At 34.1% G+C, this 24,429-nt stretch overlaps 5 protein-coding genes and 1 pseudogene across 6 annotated transcripts; 2 read left to right on the top strand and 4 right to left on the bottom strand.

Annotated features, from left to right (window-relative positions):
• Positions 1-2,383: 2,383 nt before the first annotated feature.
• Positions 2,384-5,354, bottom strand: LOC104719503 (uncharacterized). 2 transcript variants are annotated; one of them, XM_087469559.1, is made up of 9 exons: positions 5,038-5,354; positions 4,495-4,687; positions 4,326-4,411; positions 3,952-4,036; positions 3,602-3,680; positions 3,353-3,492; positions 3,178-3,264; positions 2,954-3,066; positions 2,384-2,861 (listed from the first exon to the last, which is right to left on the bottom strand). In XM_087469559.1, the coding sequence occupies exons 1-9, from the start codon at positions 5,085-5,087 to the stop codon at positions 2,612-2,614; spliced, it is 1,083 nt and encodes a 360-aa protein (XP_087325685.1). In that variant the 5' UTR covers positions 5,088-5,354; the 3' UTR covers positions 2,384-2,611. The 2 variants fall into 2 exon arrangements, with proteins under 2 accessions (XP_087325685.1, XP_087325686.1); XM_087469560.1 differs by having other exon boundaries at positions 3,602-3,676; positions 5,038-5,276.
• Positions 5,355-6,776: 1,422 nt separating this feature from the next.
• Positions 6,777-8,835, top strand: LOC104719502 (uncharacterized). Its single transcript, XM_010437432.3, has 8 exons — positions 6,777-7,193; positions 7,350-7,394; positions 7,488-7,620; positions 7,720-7,789; positions 7,889-7,937; positions 8,036-8,133; positions 8,229-8,367; positions 8,467-8,835. The coding sequence occupies exons 1-8, from the start codon at positions 6,873-6,875 to the stop codon at positions 8,629-8,631; spliced, it is 1,020 nt and encodes a 339-aa protein (XP_010435734.2). The 5' UTR covers positions 6,777-6,872; the 3' UTR covers positions 8,632-8,835.
• Positions 8,836-8,852: 17 nt separating this feature from the next.
• On the bottom strand, positions 8,853-12,998 carry LOC104719501 (putative disease resistance protein RPP1). Its single transcript, XM_010437430.3, has 4 exons — positions 12,205-12,998; positions 10,922-12,059; positions 10,518-10,826; positions 8,853-10,235 (listed from the first exon to the last, which is right to left on the bottom strand). The coding sequence occupies exons 1-4, from the start codon at positions 12,819-12,821 to the stop codon at positions 9,153-9,155; spliced, it is 3,147 nt and encodes a 1,048-aa protein (XP_010435732.2). The 5' UTR covers positions 12,822-12,998; the 3' UTR covers positions 8,853-9,152.
• Positions 12,999-14,867: 1,869 nt separating this feature from the next.
• LOC109126888 (putative disease resistance protein RPP1) lies at positions 14,868-18,730 on the bottom strand (annotated as a pseudogene).
• Positions 18,731-20,217: 1,487 nt separating this feature from the next.
• Positions 20,218-20,840, top strand: LOC104720566 (uncharacterized). Its single transcript, XM_010438455.2, has one exon. It carries the CDS (start codon positions 20,226-20,228, stop codon positions 20,838-20,840), a length of 615 nt encoding a protein of 204 aa, XP_010436757.2. The 5' UTR covers positions 20,218-20,225.
• Positions 20,841-21,749: 909 nt separating this feature from the next.
• LOC104719500 (putative defensin-like protein 180) lies at positions 21,750-22,473 on the bottom strand. Its single transcript, XM_010437428.3, has 2 exons — positions 22,376-22,473; positions 21,750-22,113 (listed from the first exon to the last, which is right to left on the bottom strand). Exons 1-2 carry the CDS (start codon positions 22,431-22,433, stop codon positions 21,788-21,790), a joined length of 384 nt encoding a protein of 127 aa, XP_010435730.2. The 5' UTR covers positions 22,434-22,473; the 3' UTR covers positions 21,750-21,787.
• Between the last annotated feature and the right edge of the window lie 1,956 nt (positions 22,474-24,429).

Below are 24,429 nucleotides of genomic sequence, written 5' to 3'. Positions count from 1 at the left end.
TCTACTCTCTCTATTCTCTCTAATTCTCCTCTCTAGTCACATGAATCCTTCTCAATCTCTTATATTCTTATTCGAGTGTAATTCTTACATTGCTTCCCTAGGTCGATAATGATTCTGAATAGCAGCACAAGCAACATTTTCATTTGAACGTGAATAATTGTGAACCACATTGTCTTGAGCAGGAGCTGAGGTTTAAAAAATCATGCTATCAGGTTTAGGCTTGATGTTCCTTTGCATTTCATCCGATGTAACCATATTGAAAACTTCTTCAATGCTTGGTATTAGATTCAAAATCAGAATATGCATGCGAGTAGACTCGTATGATTAATTAATCCCCATCAAAAAATGGTTATCCAACTTCATTGTTGTAACTTCTCCCACAATGCAGCTGCATTTCATTTGTATTTACCACAAATACAAACTAGTAGCTCAACATAGTTTTTGCATTCTTCCCATAATGTCACCAAGAGTGTATTATAGGATCTAACGAACCTTGTTGAATAGAACTCGACTTCTGCTCTATTTCATAGACCCTCGGAGCGTCATCTTTATGTATTATCGAGGGTTTTACTTTTACCGGTTCTTAAAAATCACCGGTTTAACTTCTGTAAACCGAAGCAGCTTAAGCTTTGTACTACGAATAAGGCCCAACTTATTTATTGCTTAAACAGAGTTAGGCCCAACTTTGGGTTCAGGTTTCTTGAGCTATGATCTCGCTTATTTATTGCTTTCCATGTTTCTCAAGACTCGCATCTCCAATGGTTTTCCCTATTTTTTTTCTTAATAATAGAGGATCTCTATAATAGAGATGAGTTTTACTCCAATGGTTTTTTCCTATTTATTCCTCTATAAAAGAATACTCTAAATAGATACTATTTTTATTTTACAATTAACACCTTTTATTTATAAAGATTACAAACTAACCTATTTTACTTTGAATTTTGTAACACTTTTATAAAATTATCTTTTGTAAATGGTAGTCTCAATATTTTATAATATATATTTATACTTAAATTTATATTATTAGTTCTTAAAAATACTTATTTTATTTATTTTGGTCATAAATAAAAAAAATAAAGATTAAAAGGACTATTTTGTAAATAAAATACTTCACCTCTATTTATAGAGGAAAAAATAGAGTTCCTCTATAAATAGAGAAAAAAATAGCAATCTCTATTATAGAGGTGAAAATAGAGTACCATTGGAGCAAAAATTACACCTCTATTTATAGAGGAAAAAATAGAGTTCCTCTATAAATAGAGAAAAAAAATAGCAATCTCTATTATAGAGGTGAAAATAGAGTACCATTAGAGCAAAAATTACTCTATAATAGAGTATAGAGACAAAAATAGAGGACCATTGGAGATCCCGTTAGAGAAAGCACCTGAAAACAAAGAAAACCCGCAATTAGATTTAGACGTTTTACCACTAAATGTTTTGAAACAAGACAGTCACTTGTTCTTTAAGAATGACCTGTTCCAGGAATCTAGACGAAGAAGATATTACAAGAAACTGACCTCGAGAGTATTAGCAGTTAAGTCCAGATATTGAACATTTCATATGCCATTCATAAGCTTCCCCACATTTGCAAACCGGAGAAGAACATCACCATCATCATCCCCTAACCAATCATCGTTTGGCGCTCTTGCTCGCTTGATTTGATCTTCAGTTAGCAAAAGGTTGATTATAGCCTCAACCAATTTTTCCATGTTTACAGGAAGTGGACGACTACGCAGTGAAGTCATCAAGTTACAAAACATGTGTGCTAAACTAAGAACACGTGTGGCACACTCAAGCGATAAGATTTGGTTTTGTTTCTTGATTTAACTTTTTTGACCTTAATCGGTTTGGTTTTGACTGCTTAGGAAAAAGATGCCAGCGGTTTTCACAATATAATTAATAATCAACTTCATTGGGTAAATGAATAATCCGTTTGGTTTCAAATTAATTTTCGTAAATGAATTTCTACCAAACGTAACCGAACTTGTGGGTTTCTCGGTTGAAATTGGGTCAAACTGGTTGCATTTGTTATTCGGTTCGGATTAATCTATGGTTTTGTTTAATTTTGATATATGTTTGTTTAAGAACACATAACCGATCGATTCAGTTCGGTTCTATAAACCAAACATGATTCAAACTCCTGCCAAATTGAACTGATTGATAAACCAAGTTTCAACCGAAAAACGAAAAAATCCGGTTCGGTTCTGTTCAGAGAAAACCGCCGGCCTACTGAACAGTATGCTATTTTATAGAGTCTGGGATTTTGCTTTCACAGTAGTTATCTATCTATTGGATGACATTGACGCCACTTTATTAAAAGACCAACGAATTGTAGGCCTGTAGTCTCAAGCTATATCCGCAGAAAGACTTGTGATCAGCTTCATTTAACAGTTCACTAATGTAGCTTCCATTCTTCTATAACCGTAAAATAACAATACCGTAATCATACTCATCGCAGAGTAGACAAAAAAAAAATGTAGATAACTCACCAAGAAAAACACAGCAAAAAAATTGAAGGTATGAAGATTGAGAACAAGTTAAAACCAGATAGATTTACATCGTCAAGCATTCAACAGTACATCGTCGTTAGTGTGGTGAGAGATTGGTAAAGCTATATGGGAAGAATTGGAGAAGTATCAAATTCATTACCAAGGATTCCGTTTGATGGATCCTCTGATTTCAACGAAGAGTCTTTCTTGCTACGTTCAAGAGATGTCGCCTCGAATATTCCAAACCCTAATACTAAGCAACAGACGATGAAACCGGGAAGAGAAAAATCCATCTCGTAAGCTAACTCCATGACTATTATGCATACACCTGCTACCATTAAATGCCTCGGGGAAGAAAACACCATATGCAGTCTGCAACATACAAAAACATTATTCATATAAAGCATATGTTTGCGTGTATAAATGCATTGTAAGGATAATTAAAGGGCAAAGCTTTAGGAAACCTCTCTTCTGCGATATTGTCAACATAAAAGATAACAATGATCCCAAAAACAATGGTGCTAAGGAAAGCCCACGCAGAGAATGGCAACTCGGATGTTTTCCCAGAAGATGAGCCCTGGAGTAAAATTTGATATTAGTGAACCAAACCACCAATGGGAAATCGAGAAAATGCCATCTTCAATAATTTATTGTCCCTTCTCATTGCAAGAACAGTAGCATCACTTACTATGATAAGGTCCCACATGGCCAGAGGAAACAAGAAACAGGTTGCAGAAGTAATGGTAATCGCATGCAGTCGTTTCTTCTGCTGGTTCTGTAAAAGCAGAAAATTGGTAGTTCGCAAAGGAAGCAGAACTGAAAGCAGAAAAAGACTCGGAATGAAGGGAATCTGAGATCACTACCTTTAAGGAAACACGGCGCGCAATAACCCGCCTTAACGCTGATAAGATTCCAGCAAAAACTGGTACCATCATTCCCATCATACCTAGTGCTTGTTCTGTTTGTACTTCTTCCTCTTTGATCCCAGTACTGTCTTTTGTTGGTAGCTCGTTGTTAAGTTAAACAAATCAACACATAAAATATCCATAGAAAGTTCAAACGAAGCAAGATATACATAGAGATAGAAAGAAGGAACTTGCGTAAAAGGATATAAAAAGGGGAGAGAGATGATGTTGCCCATCCTTGAGACAAGAAAAAAAGTGCTACCAGCATTGCAATGAGGCCACCTACCTAACATGATTTGCAAATACCAGACAAATTCTTCGGATAATTTAACCTTGCCGATTTGTAAACAAAATTCTGATTTTTTAAATTTAACTTCCATCTAAGTACATGGATTAGCCAGAAAAACATCACTACTGCATAACTCTATGGTTTGTCTGTGAGAGAAGTGTACTGATGCATGCCGAGGCTATACATAACATGCTAGTTAACTGCTCACATTGACTAGAGACTTTATTTAAGTGTCAACTGTTAAATTAGAAACATATGAGGTGAATACCTTTTTCCACACATGACCTCTCCGTCCATATAATACTCCAGAAAGTACTCCAAGAACAGCACCGGAGTACTCTGACAAGATAGCTCTGCAAATAAAATACAAAGAACTATAAGCAAGGATAATCGAATATTTAATGAAGATATTTTTTTCTGATCAAATAACAAGCTGCAGAAACAAAGGATAAGGAGAGGCTTGTAGGTCCAGGATTTATGTAAGTATTGAACCCAAATGGCTATAATGGGACCAAATTGCTCATAGGTAAAACCTTCAACTTCCCTTTGTTTAAGAAAGCCACATTCTACGGGAACTCCTAAGACAGATAAGACCAGAGGAGAATTTTACGCTAGTATGAATGCTAAATAACTAATCAATACCTAAGCGGTCCACAAGACTTAAGACCTTTTCCCCATAAGATGAAGTACAGAGCCGTGATGAGTCCATTGATAAGAGAAGGTACAATCTGAAACAGTTAAAGGAAAAAACATTTTATCTCCAAACTCTCCAATTTATACATGCAAGAAATCTGATACAGCTGAAGTAAACCTGTTGATTAGAAAGCGCCCTTCCTTTCCATGGCTTTTGAAGTATCAAGAAGATGATGGACGAAGGCACCAGACAGCAGAAGAGAAAGAGAACAACTGGCGCTCCTGTCTGATTCAAGTAGCGGTACATAGAATAAACTGACCATATCCTAAAAAAGTTCCCAATGAGGTGTATTATCTGGAATGGTGTATGTCTGCAGATAAAGAAGGACAACAAATACATGAATTAGGCAGCAGATTACTCAATTCTAAGCCAATGTTAAAACAAGGGAAGACGAAAAAAACTACAAATGTGCTCAAGTTATGGACTCACTTCACTGCTTCAACCTAGTAAGTATTGAATCAAAAACACAATAATCCAAAATCTCAAGTGAATGAACCTAATAAGTATTGTTTCTACCGAGTAATGCGATTTCAAATTATGAGGGTTAATAAAACCCTAAACAATAAATTTCAAGCTACAGTACAATTTGAATCAATTCCATGGCAGCAAGACGACGAAGAACAAGAGAAGTTATAATCGAAACTTTGGGTATGATGATACCTGAAATGCGGAGATCCTCGATCGTCGGAGATTTGCTTCGGCGACATCATTTTAGTCCAAAACTCCGGAAACTAAGTGATGTAAAAATTAACAAAAAAAAAAAAAAAAAAAAAAACACAGCCTACACTTTCGAACTCAGGATCTTTTCTAAAAAGATTGATGTAACTGAAGACGAATTCGCGTGTAGCTGTGATGATGGAAGAAGAAGTAATCGTCTTCTTCGTCAAGGAAAACAAGGGGAGGAGGTCCCGAAGCTCATCAAAGTCGAGCGATCTATTCAGATCGGGGAGACGTAATTTTCTTATTGGGCCTTCTTTAAACCCATTTAAAAGTGGCTTGAATTTAAAGAAACCCGAGGCCTTGATGTTTTTAGTATAATTTATGTATTTTTTTTAATTAGTTAGATCCATACACAAAAGTATGGGTGTGAATGGTTGCAACTGTCAAAGTGGACAAATCCATTTACGGATTAAAGCTCTTTTTATTTACCATTCATTAACTTTAGTCCGCAGTGGTATGGTCCAAAAGAAATAAAAACAAAACTGCGACGGACTAATTGCGGACCACTTTTACTTATAAATACAGTTGAACCGCAACGGTTTGTTGTCCACACTTAAAACAAAGCGGTCTGGTCTACAAACGGATTTGTCCGCCCTAACCGCGGTTATCATTCAGACCTTATATCTTAAAATTGTAAACTGTTATAAAATAGGTAAAACTATATAAATAAATAAAAAATATATAGCAGTACATGAGAATAACGCAGTAAATCATATAGTCTAAATATTAGTCAAAACATGTATAGATTGATACCAAATACAATCCATCTAAAATCATAAAATCTAAAATATTATTCAAAAACATATATATTAAAACAAACACAAAAAAAAAATACAACATACAATTTTTCTTAATAATTATTATAAAAAATTGTATATATCCCTGTATATCAACATGCTTTTTTATGTTTAATTATTTTACAATTATTGTTTAATTGTTAAAAAGGTATAAAATCAAAAATCAGAAATTACCAAAAAAGAAAAGTTGGTATTTTAAATTGCAATTTGCACAGATATTAAAAGGGGTGGGCGTTCGGTTTTTCGGTTTGGTTTCGGTTCGATTTTTTCGGTTTACAGTTTTTTGGTTTTATAAAAATGGAACCATAAATAAACAATATGTAATTCGGTTTGGTTACGGTTCGGTTTTTTCGGTTTATGGTTTTTTCGGTTTCATCAGAAATGAAACCATATAAAAACCATATGTATCACAGTTTGGTTCAGTTTCGGTTTGGTTCCGGTATTTAACGGTTATTTCATGCTTTAAAAAAATAAATAGTTGATACATAACTAAAAATAAGCATAAAAGTAATTATGAATATATATAGGTTAGGGAATAGAGACTTAGGTTAAGGTTTTGTAATGAGATAGATTAATAGGAGATCAATAATTAAAGCCCAATAAAGAAAAAAATTATTGATATTATTATACAATATAAATTTATAAGCTTGAGAAACTAATTAGTAATTATATCTAATTATCCTAAATTCTTATAAAAAAACCAAAAAAAACATTCGGTTTTACGGTTTTTAACCAGCCTAAACCTAAACCAAATGGTTAATTTAATTGAAAACCAAACGGATTTTTTAGATTTAAGCATAACCAAACCAAACCATTTATTTCGGTTTGTTCGGTTCGGTTTTCAGGATTTCAGTTTTTTTGCCCACCCCTTAAAAAGGGTAAAACAGTAAAAAACTTCAGACAAAAAAAAAACTGCGGTGTCGATTTAGTGCTCTCCTCTACTCTTCTGATCAAAAAGCTCGACGAACCTTCACGCAAATGGATTCTTGTTCTCTTCCCTTGTTCCCATGCCTTTCCTCGCTCAAAATGAAGATCAAACCCATGGCGGCTCTCACCAATTCCTCTAAAACGATAGTTCCATACGAGCTGAAAAGGGGACAAAACCGTCTCTTTCATAAGCTTCCCTCGGGTCTAAAAATGGAGGTAATTGAACAGAGGAGAAGCAAATCCGAAAGAGATAATCCACCATTGGTGTTTGTACATGGAAGCTACCACGCAGCTTGGTGTTGGGCTGAACACTGGTTACCTTACTTCTCTTCTTCTGGGTTTGATTCTTATGCTGTTAGCTTATTAGGTCAGGTAAATTCTCAAACCATGTAAGTTTTGATTTTTATACTCATGTTTGATTTCCCTAGTATCTAATTATACTATCTGGAACATAAAGTTTCAAACTTTGGATTAGAATAGAGTGATTTGTGTGTGATTTGTGATAGTTGTTATCTTTGAATGTAATAGGGTGAAAGTGATGAACCTTTGGGAACAGTTTCTGGAACACTACAGGTACTTGAAACTTGCAATGTGCATTGTGTATATTGGATAATTACTTAGATTCAGAAAGATTCTTATAAGTGTTTTAACTTGTTTGTGTAGTAGACGCACGCAAGTGATATTGCGGATTTCATTGAATCAAATCTTGGTTCTTCACCTCCTGTGCTTATTGGTCATTCGTTTGGAGGACTCATTGTTCAATATTACTTGGCAAATATTGTAAACAAACAGTCACTAGGTAAGGTGTAGATTTTTAGAAATGAGTTGTGTTGTTTTCGGATCAGTCGTTATAATGATGGATATACAATAACTACTGAGTTTTTTTTTTGGATTGTAGGAGCAGAAAATACATATCCAGAACTTTCAGGGGCAGTATTGGTTTGCTCAGTTCCACCTTCGGGTAATAGGTAACTAACTTGTCAAAGCATATAGGCTCTTTCTTATATCAGAGGACTTCTTTCTCGTTTAACTTATATGTAACTTTTGGGATTCTCTTTCTTGTTCAGTGGATTAGTGCTACGTTATCTCTTCTCTAAACCTGTAGCTGCGTTTAAGGTTTAAACTTTTTTCCTGTCTTTGATTTTGTAAAGATGATCTCAGTGTCATGTTGTATTTGTTTAACAATGTTTGTTTTTGGTTATGTTGTTGGGCAGGTTACTCTCAGTTTAGCTGCTAAAGGTTTTCAGAAATCTATTCCTCTTTGTCGGGAAACATTCTTCTCTGAAGCCATGGATGATCAACTTGTAAAGCGGTATATCTATAATCTAACTCAATAGTCACCTTGAATCTAAAATCAAGTTTCAGTAGTCTAACTGAATTGTCTCTCTCTCTCTTTTCTCGATTTAGTTACCAGGATCTTATGTCAAAGAGTTCACGGATGCCACTGTTTGATCTGAGGAAGCTAAACGCATCACTTCCAGTACCTAAACCAATGGAGAACTCGACAAAAGTTCTTGTTTTAGGTGCGAAAGATGATTTCATAGTGGTAAGAACTTAGAATTCCTTCTCTTTGCTTGCCGAACCAGAAATTTTCAATCTTGGTACTTGTATTAAACAGAAGTGGGCTATGGTTTGCACTTTGCAGGACAATGAAGGACTTAAGGAAACCGGGAGGTTGTATGATGTTGAACCGGTTTGTATTGAAAGTGTTGCTCATGACATGATGCTAGATTGTTCATGGGAGATAAGTGCTGATGTTCTTTTGAATTGGCTACGTGGTTCGTCTAAACTCGGGAATTTACATGCTTAATGGACTACTCCCGTAGGTGCTTTGCTTCTCTCTTCTTTTCTTTTCTTCCGGGAACTTTTAGTTTAAAATTTTCTTAGTTAGGTTATGTGAAGTTTGATTTAGTTTGTGGATACTGGATAGTAAAGATGCTCATTGATTCATTGTGTGAGGAAATCAACATTTTCATGTGGTCTCTTGAAATGTATATTTATTTCTTCCGTAAAAGCTTAGATTATGTGAAAGTCTAGTAAAATGATCAGTAACATGTAGAGAAACAAGTACCTGATTATCTCATTGGTATATAGATCAGACACTTAAAGAGTATTCAAAAATAAATTCTACAAAATGCAATTTGTGCATAAATTGACACTAAAGAGTATTCCTACCAACGTTAACAAAACGACTTAAAATAACCAGTTCTTGAATTTCCCAACATAACCAACTCGAGCCTTTCTCTGTTTCTTTCTTCACTGAAACTATGAAGTTGCTTTTTGGGTCGCAAGTAAGTCTCCAGTTGTTTTTCTCCCCTAACATGAAGGGAGTTAGAGTAGGAGTACTCCACATTCTTTTATCATCACCTCGTCACTCTTGTGGACGTGGAACGAAAAAAGAAGCTCGATGGACGTCACATCTGCTTCAAACTCAAAGGTGAACAAATGCTCTGCTAAAATGGGGGGGAATTCGTAATAGTATGAAGGTCTGCATGGAATGTCGACGCCAAATTTATTCTTGTCCCTGAGGCGATGAGTTACACCAAATCTCTTACCATTGGCACCCTTCTCCTTGTCATCTTGAGTGACTAACAAGATGCAAGCTTTAAATCTACAGGTTGTTGAAAGAGGCCTTTGATTCAAATTTACAATCACTGAACTTCCAGGATTAGCTCGGTAAGTGAAGTTTGCAGGCACTTCTTTACCAGGTAAGAACATACGGGTACTACTAGTCTGGATGAGTTCTCTTGCTTCTTTATTCAGCTTGAAGCAATTAACAAACCGGAGACTATCCAAAAGATGGTTGTGAAAAGAGATATCAAGGCTCTCCAGTGACTCACAATTGATTGCCGAAAGAGTTAATAAGGAATCGGAAAGTTGTGGGATTGTTATTAACTTTTTGCATCCGTACAGTGTAAGTATTTGAAGACGAGAGACTTTCATAACCCACGGAGGAATTTCTTGCATTTCTGTATCGTTAAAGTACAAACTTGTGATGATTTCAAGTGCATGCGGGAATTCCTTAAGATCTTCATTGTATGACATTTCCAATTTATGAAGATGAGACCATGTCTTGATCTTCGAAGGCACTTCTATTATTGCAGTTCTCATGAGCTTGAGGTTCTTAATGTTTGTTGAAATCTCAGGAAATTTTTTTATCAGTAAGCAGTCATTGAGATCAAGGTTATTGAGAGATTCCAAGTTGATATTGGTTGGAAGAACCTCTAGCTTTGAGCATCCGTGTAAATTAAACTCTTGCAATTTCTGAAGGTTTCCAATAGAAGAGGGGAGCTCTGCCAAACTTGAGCATTTAAACAAATTCAATTCTTCAAGATTAGTCGCACTTGAGAGATCAGGTAACTCTTTTAGGTGTTTCGACTCACGCAAATCCATAATCTTCAGACTTCCAAGCGGCTGCACAAACAAATAAAGACAACATAAGGAAAATATGTGCATTAAATTTATTTTCAAATAAATAGCGTAGTGTCTTCGTTTTTTCTTTAACTCAAAATTAAATTCTTCATTCATACAATTCCATACACTTCCTCCCTTTCCACCACTGATACTAATATGGGATACTACACTTTAAACAAGCAAAATAAGACTACAAGAGATAATAGAAGAGCCTTCTAAGAAGTAATACCGGAAGATCACTCCTTTTTGACACAATTGGAGAGAAGCACAATAGTTTTGTACCTGATATCCTTGCCACAAGTTTTGAAGTTTGCTGTTCCACATACGTAGCTCGACTAGGTACTCGGTACAAAAATTAGAAGGCAAACATATCAACGGGAAACAATTCCATCGTATTATTCTAAGTTTTCGAGGTAGAATATTCAAACCTTGCGGTAAGTACAACTTATCTTTTTCTTTGTCATACTCATATGGGCCATGAAACATTAAGAATTTAAGGTTAGACATTTTTTCAAAAGCTCTCCCACTGATATTTAATTTGCCTGATATGGTTTTTACCTCCAAAAGTATACCTATTATATTTCTACTACCCTGTTAAAAGATCAGAAAAAGTAGAAAATGAGTGACTATTAAATGAAATTAATTTGTAGAAAACAAGGACACAAGAGACTAATAATAGAACTAACCGTGTTATCAGTGAGTACTTCATAAATATCCTTAGCATCAACCAAAAATCGACGCTTCCCAGGCTCACGAATGGATTGGTGCCCAGGCTTACGACGAACAATTTCTCTACCTAGTTGTACTAGTAGATTGTGCATATCTATACGTGTATAGTCTATACGTAGAACCTCAATAGTTATGAGAGATTTCTCAGCTAAGACTTGAAGCCCTTGCCTCACATCCAAGAAACTTAAAGCAAGATAATCTTCCACTTTCACCATTTCTGTATTGTTGAAAATGCAGGCTATATGAAGGAATAAGTCTTTATCTTCATCACATAAAGCATCGTAACTGAACTTTAAAATGCTTTGAATACCAGCATCAAGGCGATTCTTTAACCTTGGTACTTCACTTACCCACTCATGCCTAGACATTCCCCGGAAGTGGGATCCCATAACTCTTAGTCCCAATGGTAGATTACCTAAAAGTTTTGTAACTTCCCATGAAAGCTCCTCGAACCCATCTTTAGGGAAGATTTGGCCAAAAGCATACACACAAAACATCTGATAAGCTTCATATGCTGATGGAAACTCCACCTTGTAAAGATGGTTGATTCCATGTGCCTTCAAAAGTTTTTGGTCTTGTGTTGTGATGATAATCCGACTTCCATGACCGAACCACCGAGTTTCTTTTGCTATAGCATCTAGTTGCATTGACTGGTTAATGCCATCGAGAACAATAAGAACTTTCTTGTCACTCAACCTATCTTGGACAATGCCTAAATGAGGAAGCTCCATGTCCTTATGGTTGATTATTTGGGACATGAATATTTTTTGTAACTGCATCTTTGCACTATACTCATCAGAACAAACTGGTCTTGTATATGTCGACTCTTTGATATTTTCCATGAAGACACTCAATTCAAAATTTTCAGAAAATTGGCTATACAAGACTCTGGCAATGGTGGTCTTCCCAATCCCAGACGGACCCCAAATCCCAATCATCCTTACATCATCATAGCCTAGACTTAACAGTGATTCCATTTCCTTCATATGAGCTCCCATCCCAATTAAACCATCAAAATCTCTTGACGGAGAGGAACTATTCAGCATGTTTGACACATCCGTAGCAATTTTTTCAGTCATGGCTGCTTCATTATCCCTAACAAATGAAGTGATCAAATTATACTTATGTTAATTATTCATTTTAAAAACAAACACATACACATCCAAAATACTATGTATTAATATAAATAAATGTGTTAGTAAAATGTGAATCACAACAAGTAGAATTCAAAAGGACAAACCAGTTGCGTGAGTGCTCTCCAGCGATTGTTGCCACATCTTCCAAAACTTTTTTCCATGTCTTAATCTCATCTTTTGTTTTGTCTTTACAAGTTCGTTTGAAGACCTTACCAAAATCTCCGGTTTGCTTCTTTACATCTGTTGGATCAACTTCATAGAAAATGGTCATCACTGTTTTACCAAACTCTTCTCTGCACTTCATGATCTCCACCAACTCGTTAAGGCACCACGACGAAGAAGCGTAGTTCCTCGAGAGCAAGACGATCGCTATCTTCGATCCTCTGATAGCTTCTATGAGCTCAGGACCGATTGACTTGCTCCTCTCGATATCATTATCAATGAATGGATCGATTCCCTTTCCTTTGAACTCTTTTAGGATGTGAGTAAGAAAGGTTTTTCGAACATCTGCTCCGTGGAAGCTCGGGAAGACATGGTGTTTCCGGGTTCGAGACAAAGAAGATGGGGTTGCTGTAAGAGATAAAGTAGAGGAAGAAGCACCAACTGTTTTGTTTTCTTGATGGGATTTTATTTTTCCATAAAACATGAAAAGTATTGTACCAAAAAGAGTGAAGAAGGTTATTGCAGCAACACAAAAACCATAGTAAAAAGAAGAATCCATGGAGTATGATTGAGAGAAGATCAATATCTCAAAGCTTGCGAGAAAGCAATCTGCAGAAGGAAATGAAAATGGCTGGTTTGTTTATTATTGAGATAGGCATAAACGAACTTTTAACGAGTCCCTACACTTTTAGTTTCTTACGAATTGTTTCTCATCTTTTCTTTCGAGTTTTCCATTATATTATTAATCTCCTTTTTGGTTTTAGTTCTTATAATATGGCTCAATTGATAATAACGTAAAAATGTGGGGGTTCATTCATCTCCTACAGTGATGTAGGGTTTATAATCTTTTATCATGTAATTTTCTTGGAAAGAGGATAATGGACGCTGTAGATGGAACGAAACCTTCCTAATGACGCATGTTTTATAATATATAGTCATAACTTATTGGAAAACGCTGAAAAAGGATCGATAAACAATGGTAAGATCGCATAATATTTTAGCCCACAAGTCAAACAAAAAATAAAATAAAACTATATTTTAAAAATAAGTTGTTTTAAAGTTTAAACTGACACTTAAAGTTATATATGATGTATGGTGTATACAATTTTCTATCATATTTTTTTGGAAAAACGCTTAAAATGGAGCGATGATCAATGTCCTACTAAAACTGCAGACGTTTAGACAATGACGCATACAATTGTTTAGCCACAAGTCAAACAAAAATAATCAAAAATTCACTTAAAACAACTTGTATAAATATGGTAAATATATAGGTGTATCGATTAGGTGTAAAACCTTTTTTATATATATATTCTTATCTGATGTAGGTGTATATATAATGTCGACTGTATTTTATAAGATTTTGGAACCTCTAAATTAAATTCTATTATTTGGAAGATGGAGCATAGTCAAGATTTTTATTAAAAATAAATACATAGTCAAGATGAAGACTAATGGTATTGTGATTCTCAGTTTTGACAAGTAGAGATAGGGATTAAAGGAATGAAAATTTTATACATTAATTGAGGATTGCTTGTTAACCAAGAAACTATTTCTCACCTATCTTATTTATTTTCTTTGTTCCATAGAGAGTTATCAATTGAACCATGATAGTGACTACATGAGCACTGATGTTGCAAAGCTTAGCTTAATACACAGGCAGGGCCGGCCCAAATTAATTGGATGCCTAAAGCAAAAAAAAATATTTATTCAAAACATGCATTTCCCAGGTTCGAACTCGTCAAGCCCTGCAAATATGTGAGGAACGATGACCACTGTACCACAACAACTCTTTAAATATGCTGCCCATAAATTTTAATATATTATCTTCTGCTTAAATCCTGTGCTTTACCAGCTTTAGCTACGCGCCGGGCCTGTACACAGGAAATTTCAGTACAATGAAGATCGTTGTAAAGGCGAGTGAGCGAGGATCAAAGAAGATAGATATAAACAGACGTTTCCACATGACCCTATAAAGTGGCCCATGAGTATAAGAAAAAAGTAACCTTTGCAAATCCACTCAGAGCTCGTCTCGAATGTTTGTGCTACCTTTGGCTTCAAGCTTCCCTGTTTGTGTATTTGCAGATGATATTATGGCAGTTCTGGATGAAGTCAAACAGCTCTCACTTATTCCACCAAGCTCTATGCCCAACAGATAGTTAGGCTTACCCGTCTTGAGTTGTTTTTGTGACACCCCGGTTTCAGAGACTTGCGGAGTGGTTTAAAAGAACTGATTTGACCACCTATGTAACCAAAGTTCACTTATCTTTTCGGTCAAGGGTTCTAAAAAAACTCTAGAATTAAGCGTGTTTGAGCTGGAGTAGTCTCAGGATGGGTGACCTTTTGGGAAATGATTGTCTGAACTGTGCGAGTAAGGACAAAACACATGGAAATATTATGTGGTGGTTTGTAGGGGATGGTAACAAGTCTTAGAGCCTCCCAGACGTAGCAAACCGACTGTCAGATATAGATGGATTCATGGGGCTAGTGAGAGGACGTGAAGCCCATTAAGGATGGTGGATCCATGGACTCGGAGTGGATATGGGGCCCACTAAGAGGTGGCGGTCGGGGCGTTACAGTTTTTCTCCAAAAAAAAGGAAGGGGCTTAGAGTTGGAGTACTCCACATTCTTTTATCACTGTTTGTTTAACATTGACATCAAACTCAAAGAAAAACTCGTTGGACGTCACATTAGCTTCAAATTCAAAAGTGAGCAAATGCTCTGCTAAAATGGGAGGCAAACCAAAGCCGTGAGAAAGTCTCCATGGAACAACAACGCCCGATTTTTGCTTGTCCATAATACGATAAGATACACTTATTAACTACCGTTGACCTCCCTTTTCTTGTCATAATTATTAACCAACAAGACGCAAGCCTTAAATCTCAAGGTTCTAGAGAGAGGCCTTTGATTCAAAATCACCACCACTGAACTTCCGGTATTAGCTCGGTAAGTGAATCTTGAAGGCACTTGTCTTCTGGGTAAGATCGAACAAGTACTACTACTAGTCTACATGAGTTCTTTCGCTTCTTTATTCAGCTTCAAGAGTTAACAAAACCGATAAACATCTTTGGATGATTGTGAAAGAAGAAATCAAGCCTCTCTAGTGAGTCGCAGTTTATTACTGATAAAGAATTAGAAAGTTGTGGGATTGTTACCAGCTTCTTGCATCCATCTAGTAGAAGTGTCTCAAGATGAGATATTTTCTTGACCCACAAAAGAAGTTCTTGCATTTCGGTATCGTTCGAAGACAACATTGTGATGGTGTCAAGAGCATGTGGGAATTCCTTGAGGTTTTCATGGTATGCCAATGCCAAGTAACAAATACGAGACCATGACTTGATCCTCGATGGCACTTTTTTATTACAGTTCTCGTGAGACTGAGACGCTCAGTGTTTGTAGAGATCTCAAGAAAAGTTTTCATCGAGAAGAAATCACTGAGATCAAGGTTATCGAGAGATTACAATTGATGTTGGTAGGAAGCACCTTTAGCTTTGAGTATCCATGTAATGTTAAATCTTGAAATTTATGAAGGCTTCTTATAGAGGAGGGTAGCTCCAACAAGCTAGTGCACATTCTAAGATTCAGTTTCTGTAGATTAGTAGCGTTTACAATAGAAAAGGGAGTCTCCACCAAGGCTGAGAATCTATTGAGATTCAAATCTTTAAGGTTAGTGGCAGTTGAGAGATCAGGTAGCTCCCTTAGGTTTCTCGAGTTACTTAAATTCATCCACTTCATATTTCCAAGTGGCTGTACAAACAAATAAAGACAACATAAGACTATCTACAATGGTTTATAAATTCAACACCCTCCACTTCAACTTTTAACACTGCACATCATTTTTTCTTTCTTGCACCTAATCCTTCAACACTTAAATCAATTTGAATGTCTCCAATAGTTTTATTTAATAAAATTCAACACCTTACCCCACTATTTTCACTTTATATTCTTATTTTTACTTAATTTAATAATAGTAATAATTAAAATTAATAAAAGTTACATTATTGTTATGAAATATGATTACATTGTTTTGGATAGGATTGTTGTTGGCCTGTTGGGATCCATTCCAAAAAAAAAAAATGAAATAAACAAGGGTTTATCAAAGAAGAATTAGAAAAATATAGTAGAAATTATGTGTTTTTTTTTGTGTCGAAATAAAATGAACAAAGTCCCTATTTATAGAGTTCAAAAAATAATGAATTTTAATATAAAAAGGTATTTAAAAAAAATTATTTACTACATAATAATTGATCTTAAAATGGTAAGATAAGAAAAAATCTCTAAATCTCACTATCCAATAAAAATACAACAAATGTCTCTCTCTCATAGATTTTTTTCTTTTCAGAAAAAAGAAACAAAATTTGAGCTTCAGATAAAACATGTTGAATTGATTGAACAAGAATTAATGCACGCAGGTTTTTTTTTTTCAACATCCTCGTTGTAGTCATTAAACAGTTGAATAAATGTTTCAACATCCCCATTGTTGATGGTGTGATTAAACACATTAGCTAGCATATGATACGAAAAGAAACTTCGAAAAAAACCATATTATCCAAATAGAGAGAAACACATTAGCTAGCATAAGTTTAATCCAAAGAATAATTAACATAAAAAAAAAAACCATATTATCAAATAGAGAGAAACACAATAGTTATGTACCTGCTTTCCTTCCCAAAACTTCTCAAGTTTTCTTTTCTGCATACTTAGGTTGAATAGGTACTTCGTAGAAAAAATTGGAAGGCAAGCATCTCATCGGAAAATAGATCCATTCTATTAACGTAAGTTTGTGAGGTAGATAATTCAAACCTTGCGGTAAGTACAACATAACACTTCGGTCGCCGTATGGGTCCACAAATCTTAAGAATTTAAGGTTAGACATTCCTTCCAAAGCTTTCTCACTTATATTTAATCCATCTCATAGGTTCTCTAAGTCAAAACATATACCTATAGCACTTCCACTACCCTGCAAAAAAGACCAAAAAAGGTGCAAAAATGAGAGACAGTAGGCTATGAAACAAATTTAATTTGTAGAGAACGAGGAAACATATAAAAGTAGTAATATAACATAATGAATACTTACCTTGTCTGACTACTTTACAAATATTTTTTAGCATCAACCAAAAACTGACGCTTCCTAGGCTCGTGTATGGATTGGATCTCATATTGATGACGAACAATTTCTATGCCCAATTGTACTAGTAAATTATGCATTTCTATCACTCTTCTGATAACCTATCCCGCAAACCCCACTAGTCCCCCGCTAGTCGTACCAACGAACCCCAAGCTGGCCCTGCAGAGTATCGATCATAACTCCTCACTGTGGATATCCAAATCTATCAGTAGATTGTTGGTGCGTCAGGCGTTCCTCAAACCCTGGTTCCCACCCTTTAACAACCTTCCCACCTGAGAAGCTGTCACCAATTGATCTGGATAATAGAAAGGAAAAAAAATCATATTATTTGATGTAAATATATGATTAAAAAATCATATTATTTGTCATTTAACTATTTGAGATTTTTTTTTTAACATGTTTGTTTCTTAAAAAAAAATGCTATAACCTTTGTTCTATTTATAAGATAGTTTAGTTAAAAATCACAAAATTTTTAAAAATCATAAATGTTTTAATATTTTATATAATATATATTAATAACATTTATTGTGAAACTTTTAACCAATAGATAAAGACTAAATAATACAAATGGGTCTTAACATATTGAATAAATATAAACATATAATATAATAATATATCTAGGGACAGAAGGAATATTTTTTTAACACATCCATTTAATTTATTGAAAGAGTCTTTATTTTTAGATTTATTTCAATGTTTATCTTAACAGTTCTACAAATATTCTTCTTAAACACAAACCTCAAAAACAATTTTTTCTGTTGGCATAGAATCATCTTTGTCTTTGTTTCTTTTGGTTGTTATAGAATTGCATTGTTAAGGTGCACATTGTATGGGTTATTTGGGAGTTAATTTTAGTCTCTTTGTGGTGACACCAAAAACTCAAATCTTTTTTCACTTGTGTCACTGGAAAACTGAAAAGAACACATCATAATAAAACGCAAAGCAAAGGGCGTTTCTTGGAACCACGAGATCGCAAAATGGTGATTAGGAAAAAGTAACAGCGCTAATTAATCAAACTTTTTTCAACACTATAATCTCTTAGATTTTCGTATTAACCTATCGTGTGCAACTCCTAAGTGAGGAAGCTCCATATCCTTATGGTTGAGTATATTGGACAATAAGTGTTTCTGTAAGTGCAACTTTGCACTATAATCGTAAGAACTTATAGATCTTGTATAAATCAAATCTTTAATATTCTCCACAAAGGCACTCAATTCAAAATTGCTATATAACTTGCTATGTAAGACTCTGGCAATGGTTGTTTTCCCAATCCCAATCATCCTCACTTCATTAGAGTCTAGGTCCAACAACGATTTCACTTTTTCTGTATGAGCTTCCATCCCAATGAAATCGTCAAAATCTCTAGACCGTGAGTATCTATTAAGCGTGTCTAAAACATCAATATGGTGATTTTTTCAATCATGGTTGCTTCATTATCCTTAGAAAAATAGAGAGTTCATTTATAGATTCGTTAATTATGAACATTTCTCAACGCATCTATACTAGTATTTTTTGTAGCAGTTTTTGCTCAAAAATGTTTTTTGGAAAGTTTTTACATTGAATGTTATTTAATGCTTATATTCATATCCAAACAAGTTTAGTTAACTTTTTATACTATCATTATAACCAAACACAATTAAAATATTTTAAATATTTATATATATACTATTTTATAATTAATCAAGATATTTAGAAGATTTATTCCAACTTAAAAAAAAAATATTCTCCTATCATCTCTTTTTGATTTTAAAATTTAAATGTAGTGAATCATCATATCATACATAAAATTAATAAAAAGGTATATTTTTCCTGCATATACTGTGATTTGAATTTTTTAAAACAAACATATATTGCTCAATTAAGATAAAAAGTGTGTGTTCAACATACATATATAGTAAATTTTCTGTATATAGTAAATTTAAAATTTTAAAAAGTTTATAATTTATAACTAATAAATATAAACTTAATAAAAAGTTTAAAAGTATAAATATTTAAGCATATAAAATTTTCAAAATTACACAAACGAGTTATATTACATGATGGGTTATATGACATTACATGATTGAATTAATAATCCTAAAAAATAAAATATCAGTAATATGATATTTTAATACGGGTTAAATCCTCATTTTAATGTTTAAACAATACCAATATAAAATATGTCGAATCAAACTGATTTAATTAAGATTTTTGTAAAGAAAAATTATTGTGTGATATACCATGATTTATATATTAAATCACTAAAATTAACAAAATAGTATATTACAAAATTAGTATTAAAATAGTACATTAACAAAAACAAAAAAACTTACTCCGGTTATAATCTAGTTACATATTATAAACTCAAATAAATATAATGAATATTACATTAATTGACATAAACGGAACTCAAATATTCAATAATGAGGCCAAAATTGATTGATACGATGTTGAGTGAGTTTTTTCCTAATTGTAAATTCATAATGCAGGGTTTATAATATATATATTTATCCGAAGATGGAAAGAAACCTCCTAGTGATGCAAGGTTTATAGTTTTTAATGACCTACAAAAACTGGAGATATTACGCAATGAAATACGAAGCCAAACTGGAGATATCAGCATCATGAAGAAAAAACTTGATAAAATCATCGGAAAAATGAATTGACACTATACCAAAAAATAAAAACTTATAAATGAATTCCTAAAAATCAAAGACATATACCAAAGATTAACCGAACATTTGAAAATAAACACACCCCTTCATTTAACTCTCCCCTATACATCAAATCTCACATATACAATAGAGTCTTCATATCCCATCTATTTGTTCAAACGCCTCCAAAAAGTTTCTAACGATGCCAGAAAATGGTAGTGACAGTCCAAGAATCTCATTTTCTAACGATTTTTGTCATTCTGATTCCATACCAATCGAGCAGCGTCCGGTACAAAATCCGTTGGACTTCTCCAACTTTTACTGGGGCTTCCCTTTCGAGTTTACGGTTTCTCGCGACGTAATCTCCGGCGAGAGCTCGTGGTCCGCCGAAGACTTCTTTAACGAAGGGAAAATCCTCCCTACAGAAATGAAAAAGATCCCGGAGCCAATATATCGTAGTAAATCCGATAAATATAAAACCGGTTTACCTAGACCGGATATTAACCCAATCGAAGATTTTGAAATAGAAGAAATCGGAGACCAAGAAGACGAGGTGAAGTTGCCATTACTTGGGTGTAACTCTATGAAGCGTCAGGTTTCGTCTTCGTCTTCTTCTTTACACAGTAGTTTTATAAAACCGGTACTGAAGAAGAACCACATGCATGTTGGAGGTTACAGTTACAAAGGCAATGGAGGTGTGGTTAGGGTGAGTTCGTTTCTGGACACGGTTCCTTCAGGGAATTTGTTTGGGTTAGGTTCGATAAATATTGATGGTGGAAGAAACAAGAACAAGTTGACATCATTGTTCTTTTCTTAGTAATAATCATGAGACTTGTTGTGGAGTTCAGTGATGTAATGTTTTATTCTCTACTCTATTATGTTTCCTTAAGTTCTGCTTTTCGAACAAAAAGTATATCATGTATGATGTGTAATTTCTCTTAATTAATACTCAAATAGTTGTTTAAAGATTTAACAAAAAAACGCAAACACGATCACAGACCCATATATCTCTATATTTAATTACATGTCAAACAAACAAAAGAAATATTTTTATAATTAATAGTCCTAATTGTTCGAGTTAGAGCAGAACTTTGAAGAGAGTACAAATGAAACCAAGCTTCGTTGACTATACTAAGAAATTTGGTTGCAATGTTTTTTCTTTTTCTTTTTGGTTTAATTTTAGTTTTGGCTGCAATGTTATTAAAAATAATGATAAATTAGTTATTGAAGAGAGTTAGAAAGTTCGACAAGTCAAGTGACAAGTAGCCAATTCCATTAATTCCCATCTTGTTTTAGATAATCTTTTTATCATACATGTTGTGTCTAGATATTTGACGATGCTATAAAGGAAACTGAAGAAAAATATTGCACCTACATTAAACTGATCATGTTATTGTTATGGATCAGTACATATCAAATCTGTCAATAACTATAAGGTGTGTTATTATCGTGTGAATATTCACAAGATTATAGACGTTTATCTGCATTCGGTACGTACAAAGCTTAAATTAAGTTTTATGTTTTCAATAAACAAAACATGTATTTATGCTTAAATTAGTTTTGACTAGGGTTAACATATGTATTTACTGATCTAAAGGAACACAGTGAAATATAAAAATGATTCATATTTTGAAGAAAAAAAAAACATCTTGTAGAACATCCGAGAATTTTTTTTTTGTTTACATGTAATCTTTATAGCCATATTATTGAACTTACATTAAAAAGATGAAAAGAAAGTCGATTTCTTATTCAAGGTTTAGGCTTTTAGCAAGGATACTGACATTGGCACAAATTAAAATTACCAAGGGAATTACAAAATCCACGTCCACCACTATATTTTTGTGCGCAGTTCGTATCACAACATTTCTCAGGACAATTTTGACTGCACATTGTACTAGTTCCACCGTTACAAACTTTAGGGGGTGAAGGTGGCACACACTCGTAAGTGCATGTGCACAAAAATACCCCAAATTGTCCGTCGCATCTGCTAATGCACGATGGCCCGTGCTTGGCCTTACACCTTTCGTCGCAGTTTTCACAAGTGCCTACGATATCGTTGCATGACTCTGCTCTTGTCTGATTGATCACAACTAGAGCAATATTGTAAACCTCATTAAATTTTAACATAACAGTAAGAGTATATGCACTCTAGAAATCAGGTACATGTAAACAATAACAATGAGAATTCATACTAAATAAAAACTTTTTTTTACTCTACTCTTAATTTTAACAGAATACGTGACTATTTCCCCAAAAAATGTTTTTTCGTTTTCTTTTCACCCATTGTCATGTGAGTGTGACGTGTTATTAATCTAATGGAATATGACAAGATATACAAAATATATAACGTACCTGCCACAAATATAATAAGCAAGGTGACAAGGAATACAAGTGAGCCTGTCGTCTTCATACTTTCACGTTTTCTAGTTTTCTTCTTAACGAACTTTTGGCTCTGTAAGAGAGAAATGATTAGTTCATCTACTTATCAACCTATGTATGAAAATCGATTTCTTACCGCAAATATTTTAAGAAAATGGTAAGAAATCAAGTAAGAAATCATAAATTATAGTAATTTTCTTAGAAAATGTGGTAGGAAATATTTGACCAATTTTCTACAAAATATTTGTAGGAAAATTTCCTATTATTTTCTTATTAAATTTTTTTACCATTTTCCTACCAATTTAATAAAAAAATAATTAAACTAATTTCAGTAGTTATATTAATTCAAAAATTTATTTTAACTATAAAAGAATTATTAATTATTAATCCAAATAATACATAAACATTAAAATATTTTATAAAACTCAATACAAATGTAAAAAAGCATATACATTAATTAATTAAATTTGTGAATAAATAAAAATATGTACATACATATTCTTTTTCTTCCACGTTTTCCTCCTCCGGCAATGGTTTCATCTTCTCCACCGCCACCATCAACACGTCAGGCTTCCTCCACCAACAGTTTCCCATCTTTTAATCCTAACGTCAGTGACAATATTTTATCCACGTGTTTTTGAACTTTGCTTCGATGCTTAGATATGTACATGTTCGTGAATCTGCCTCCCTTTCACATTTAAGTAACCATTACGAGAACCAAAACCGAACAACTCTAGAAACGAATCCCAGCAAAGCAATTTTTAATTTTCAAAACATCCGCAGTGTTTTTTTTGAGTCGGATCCATGGCAGTGTTTTTTTTTGTTTGCAAGATTCTCTTTTTGATTGGTTTCGAGTTTAAATTGAAAAAAAAAAAACAGGTATTTATGATTAGATTAGTTTTGACTGGGTTAAAATATGTATTTATTGTAAAGGTATAGAGACACACAACACACTGATATACACTTGGAACGCGTCAAGCCAATGCTTTTCTCTTCAATCTTACTAACAAAATTTATCTCTTACAATGATACAATTTTGTCTCGGTCCTTACTAAATCTATTCTAGCCAATAGGATTGACCCCGACTAAGAATGAATCTGAAACTTTCTCTTTTCTATCTAACACAATACCCTGTGTAGATCTAAGAGAAGAAAACAACCCTCTCTCTTTTTATCTATGAGAGAAGAAAACCAACCCTCTATCTTTTCTATCTAGACTCTCACCAGTGTAGATCTAAGAGAAAGAAAAACAATTCTCTACGCACTTAATCACCTCCCTGATTAACGTCACAGAGAACTGGGAACACACCTTCTAAGCCTTATTTTTCTGGCTTCGAAGTTTACAACTGTATCAATATTCTAGAGTGCTCAAATTGGCTTGTGGCCTACTCCTAGAATATATATATACAACTTGAGAAACCCTAGAAGGCGAATCTCCAAGTATCAAGGGATAAGGAAATTGTTTGCTCTCATCCTTATCTTTTCCTTATTTGTTGTAGAGAATATTCTTCATATCTCCAAAGATAAGGAAACTGCTTACTCCTCAAGTTTATCTTTTACTTAATTTTCTATGGAAAATATTCTTCATATCTCCAAGACCAATCTTGTCTCTATCTTCAATGCCATGTCATCAGCTTTCCTCGACACATCATCACATCCACTCACGTCTTGCCACGTCAGCTCACACATCCACATCAGCACCTCGAACGTCTGTGATCTGATGCAGCTTCCTGATTGATACAACGCTCTGTTCGGCACAATGACTTGTTCCTCACAGCGAGTTGTTCCAGAATCTGCATTTACAATCTCCCCCTTTTTGACTGAGTTTGATACTCAAGCATCTCTCTAGTTCATCCTGAAAAGACACTCCAACAAACACAAGCCAAAAACAGAACAAGCAACAACTAGACAAAAAACAACAATCATTATCTAGCAAACAGTCACACACTTGTTCAAACAGAACTATGATTAAGGACCTAACAATCAGAAACCCCAGCGGGCTGCAGCGGAAACCATATTCTTCATAGC

The sequence above is a fragment of the Camelina sativa genome, chromosome 10 (genome assembly GCF_030686135.1).
Source record: "Camelina sativa cultivar CO46 ecotype springtype chromosome 10, ASM3068613v1".
In the NCBI taxonomy this organism is placed as follows: Eukaryota; Viridiplantae; Streptophyta; class Magnoliopsida; order Brassicales; family Brassicaceae; genus Camelina; species Camelina sativa.
The sequence above is the reverse complement of the archived record's forward strand: the minus strand, read 5'-3'. Positions and strand labels throughout refer to the sequence as shown.

Excerpts from the sequence above, each read along its gene's own strand:
- LOC104719502 (XM_010437432.3), top strand. The coding sequence starts at position 6,873 with ATGGATTCTTGTTCTCTTCCCTTGTTCCCATGCCTTTCCTCGCTCAAA. Across the intron at positions 7,194-7,349 it reads CTGTTAGCTTATTAGGTCAG|GGTGAAAGTGATGAACCTTT; the intron begins GTAAATTCTCAA and ends TGAATGTAATAG. Across the intron at positions 8,368-8,466 it reads CGAAAGATGATTTCATAGTG|GACAATGAAGGACTTAAGGA; the intron begins GTAAGAACTTAG and ends TGCACTTTGCAG.
- LOC104719503 (XM_087469559.1), bottom strand. The coding sequence starts at position 5,087 with ATGATGTCGCCGAAGCAAATCTCCGACGATCGAGGATCTCCGCATTTC. Across the intron at positions 4,412-4,494 it reads GGGCGCTTTCTAATCAACAG|ATTGTACCTTCTCTTATCAA; the intron begins GTTTACTTCAGC and ends TAACTGTTTCAG. Across the intron at positions 4,037-4,325 it reads AAGTCTTGTGGACCGCTTAG|AGCTATCTTGTCAGAGTACT; the intron begins GTATTGATTAGT and ends TTTTATTTGCAG.
- LOC104720566 (XM_010438455.2), top strand. The coding sequence starts at position 20,226 with ATGCCAGAAAATGGTAGTGACAGTCCAAGAATCTCATTTTCTAACGAT.
- LOC104719500 (XM_010437428.3), bottom strand. The coding sequence starts at position 22,433 with ATGAAGACGACAGGCTCACTTGTATTCCTTGTCACCTTGCTTATTATA. Across the intron at positions 22,114-22,375 it reads GCTTATTATATTTGTGGCAG|TTGTGATCAATCAGACAAGA; the intron begins GTACGTTATATA and ends ATATTGCTCTAG.
- LOC104719501 (XM_010437430.3), bottom strand. The coding sequence starts at position 12,821 with ATGGATTCTTCTTTTTACTATGGTTTTTGTGTTGCTGCAATAACCTTC. Across the intron at positions 10,827-10,921 it reads AAGTACTCACTGATAACACG|GGTAGTAGAAATATAATAGG; the intron begins GTTAGTTCTATT and ends ATCTTTTAACAG. Across the intron at positions 10,236-10,517 it reads ACTTGTGGCAAGGATATCAG|CCGCTTGGAAGTCTGAAGAT; the intron begins GTACAAAACTAT and ends TTGTTTGTGCAG.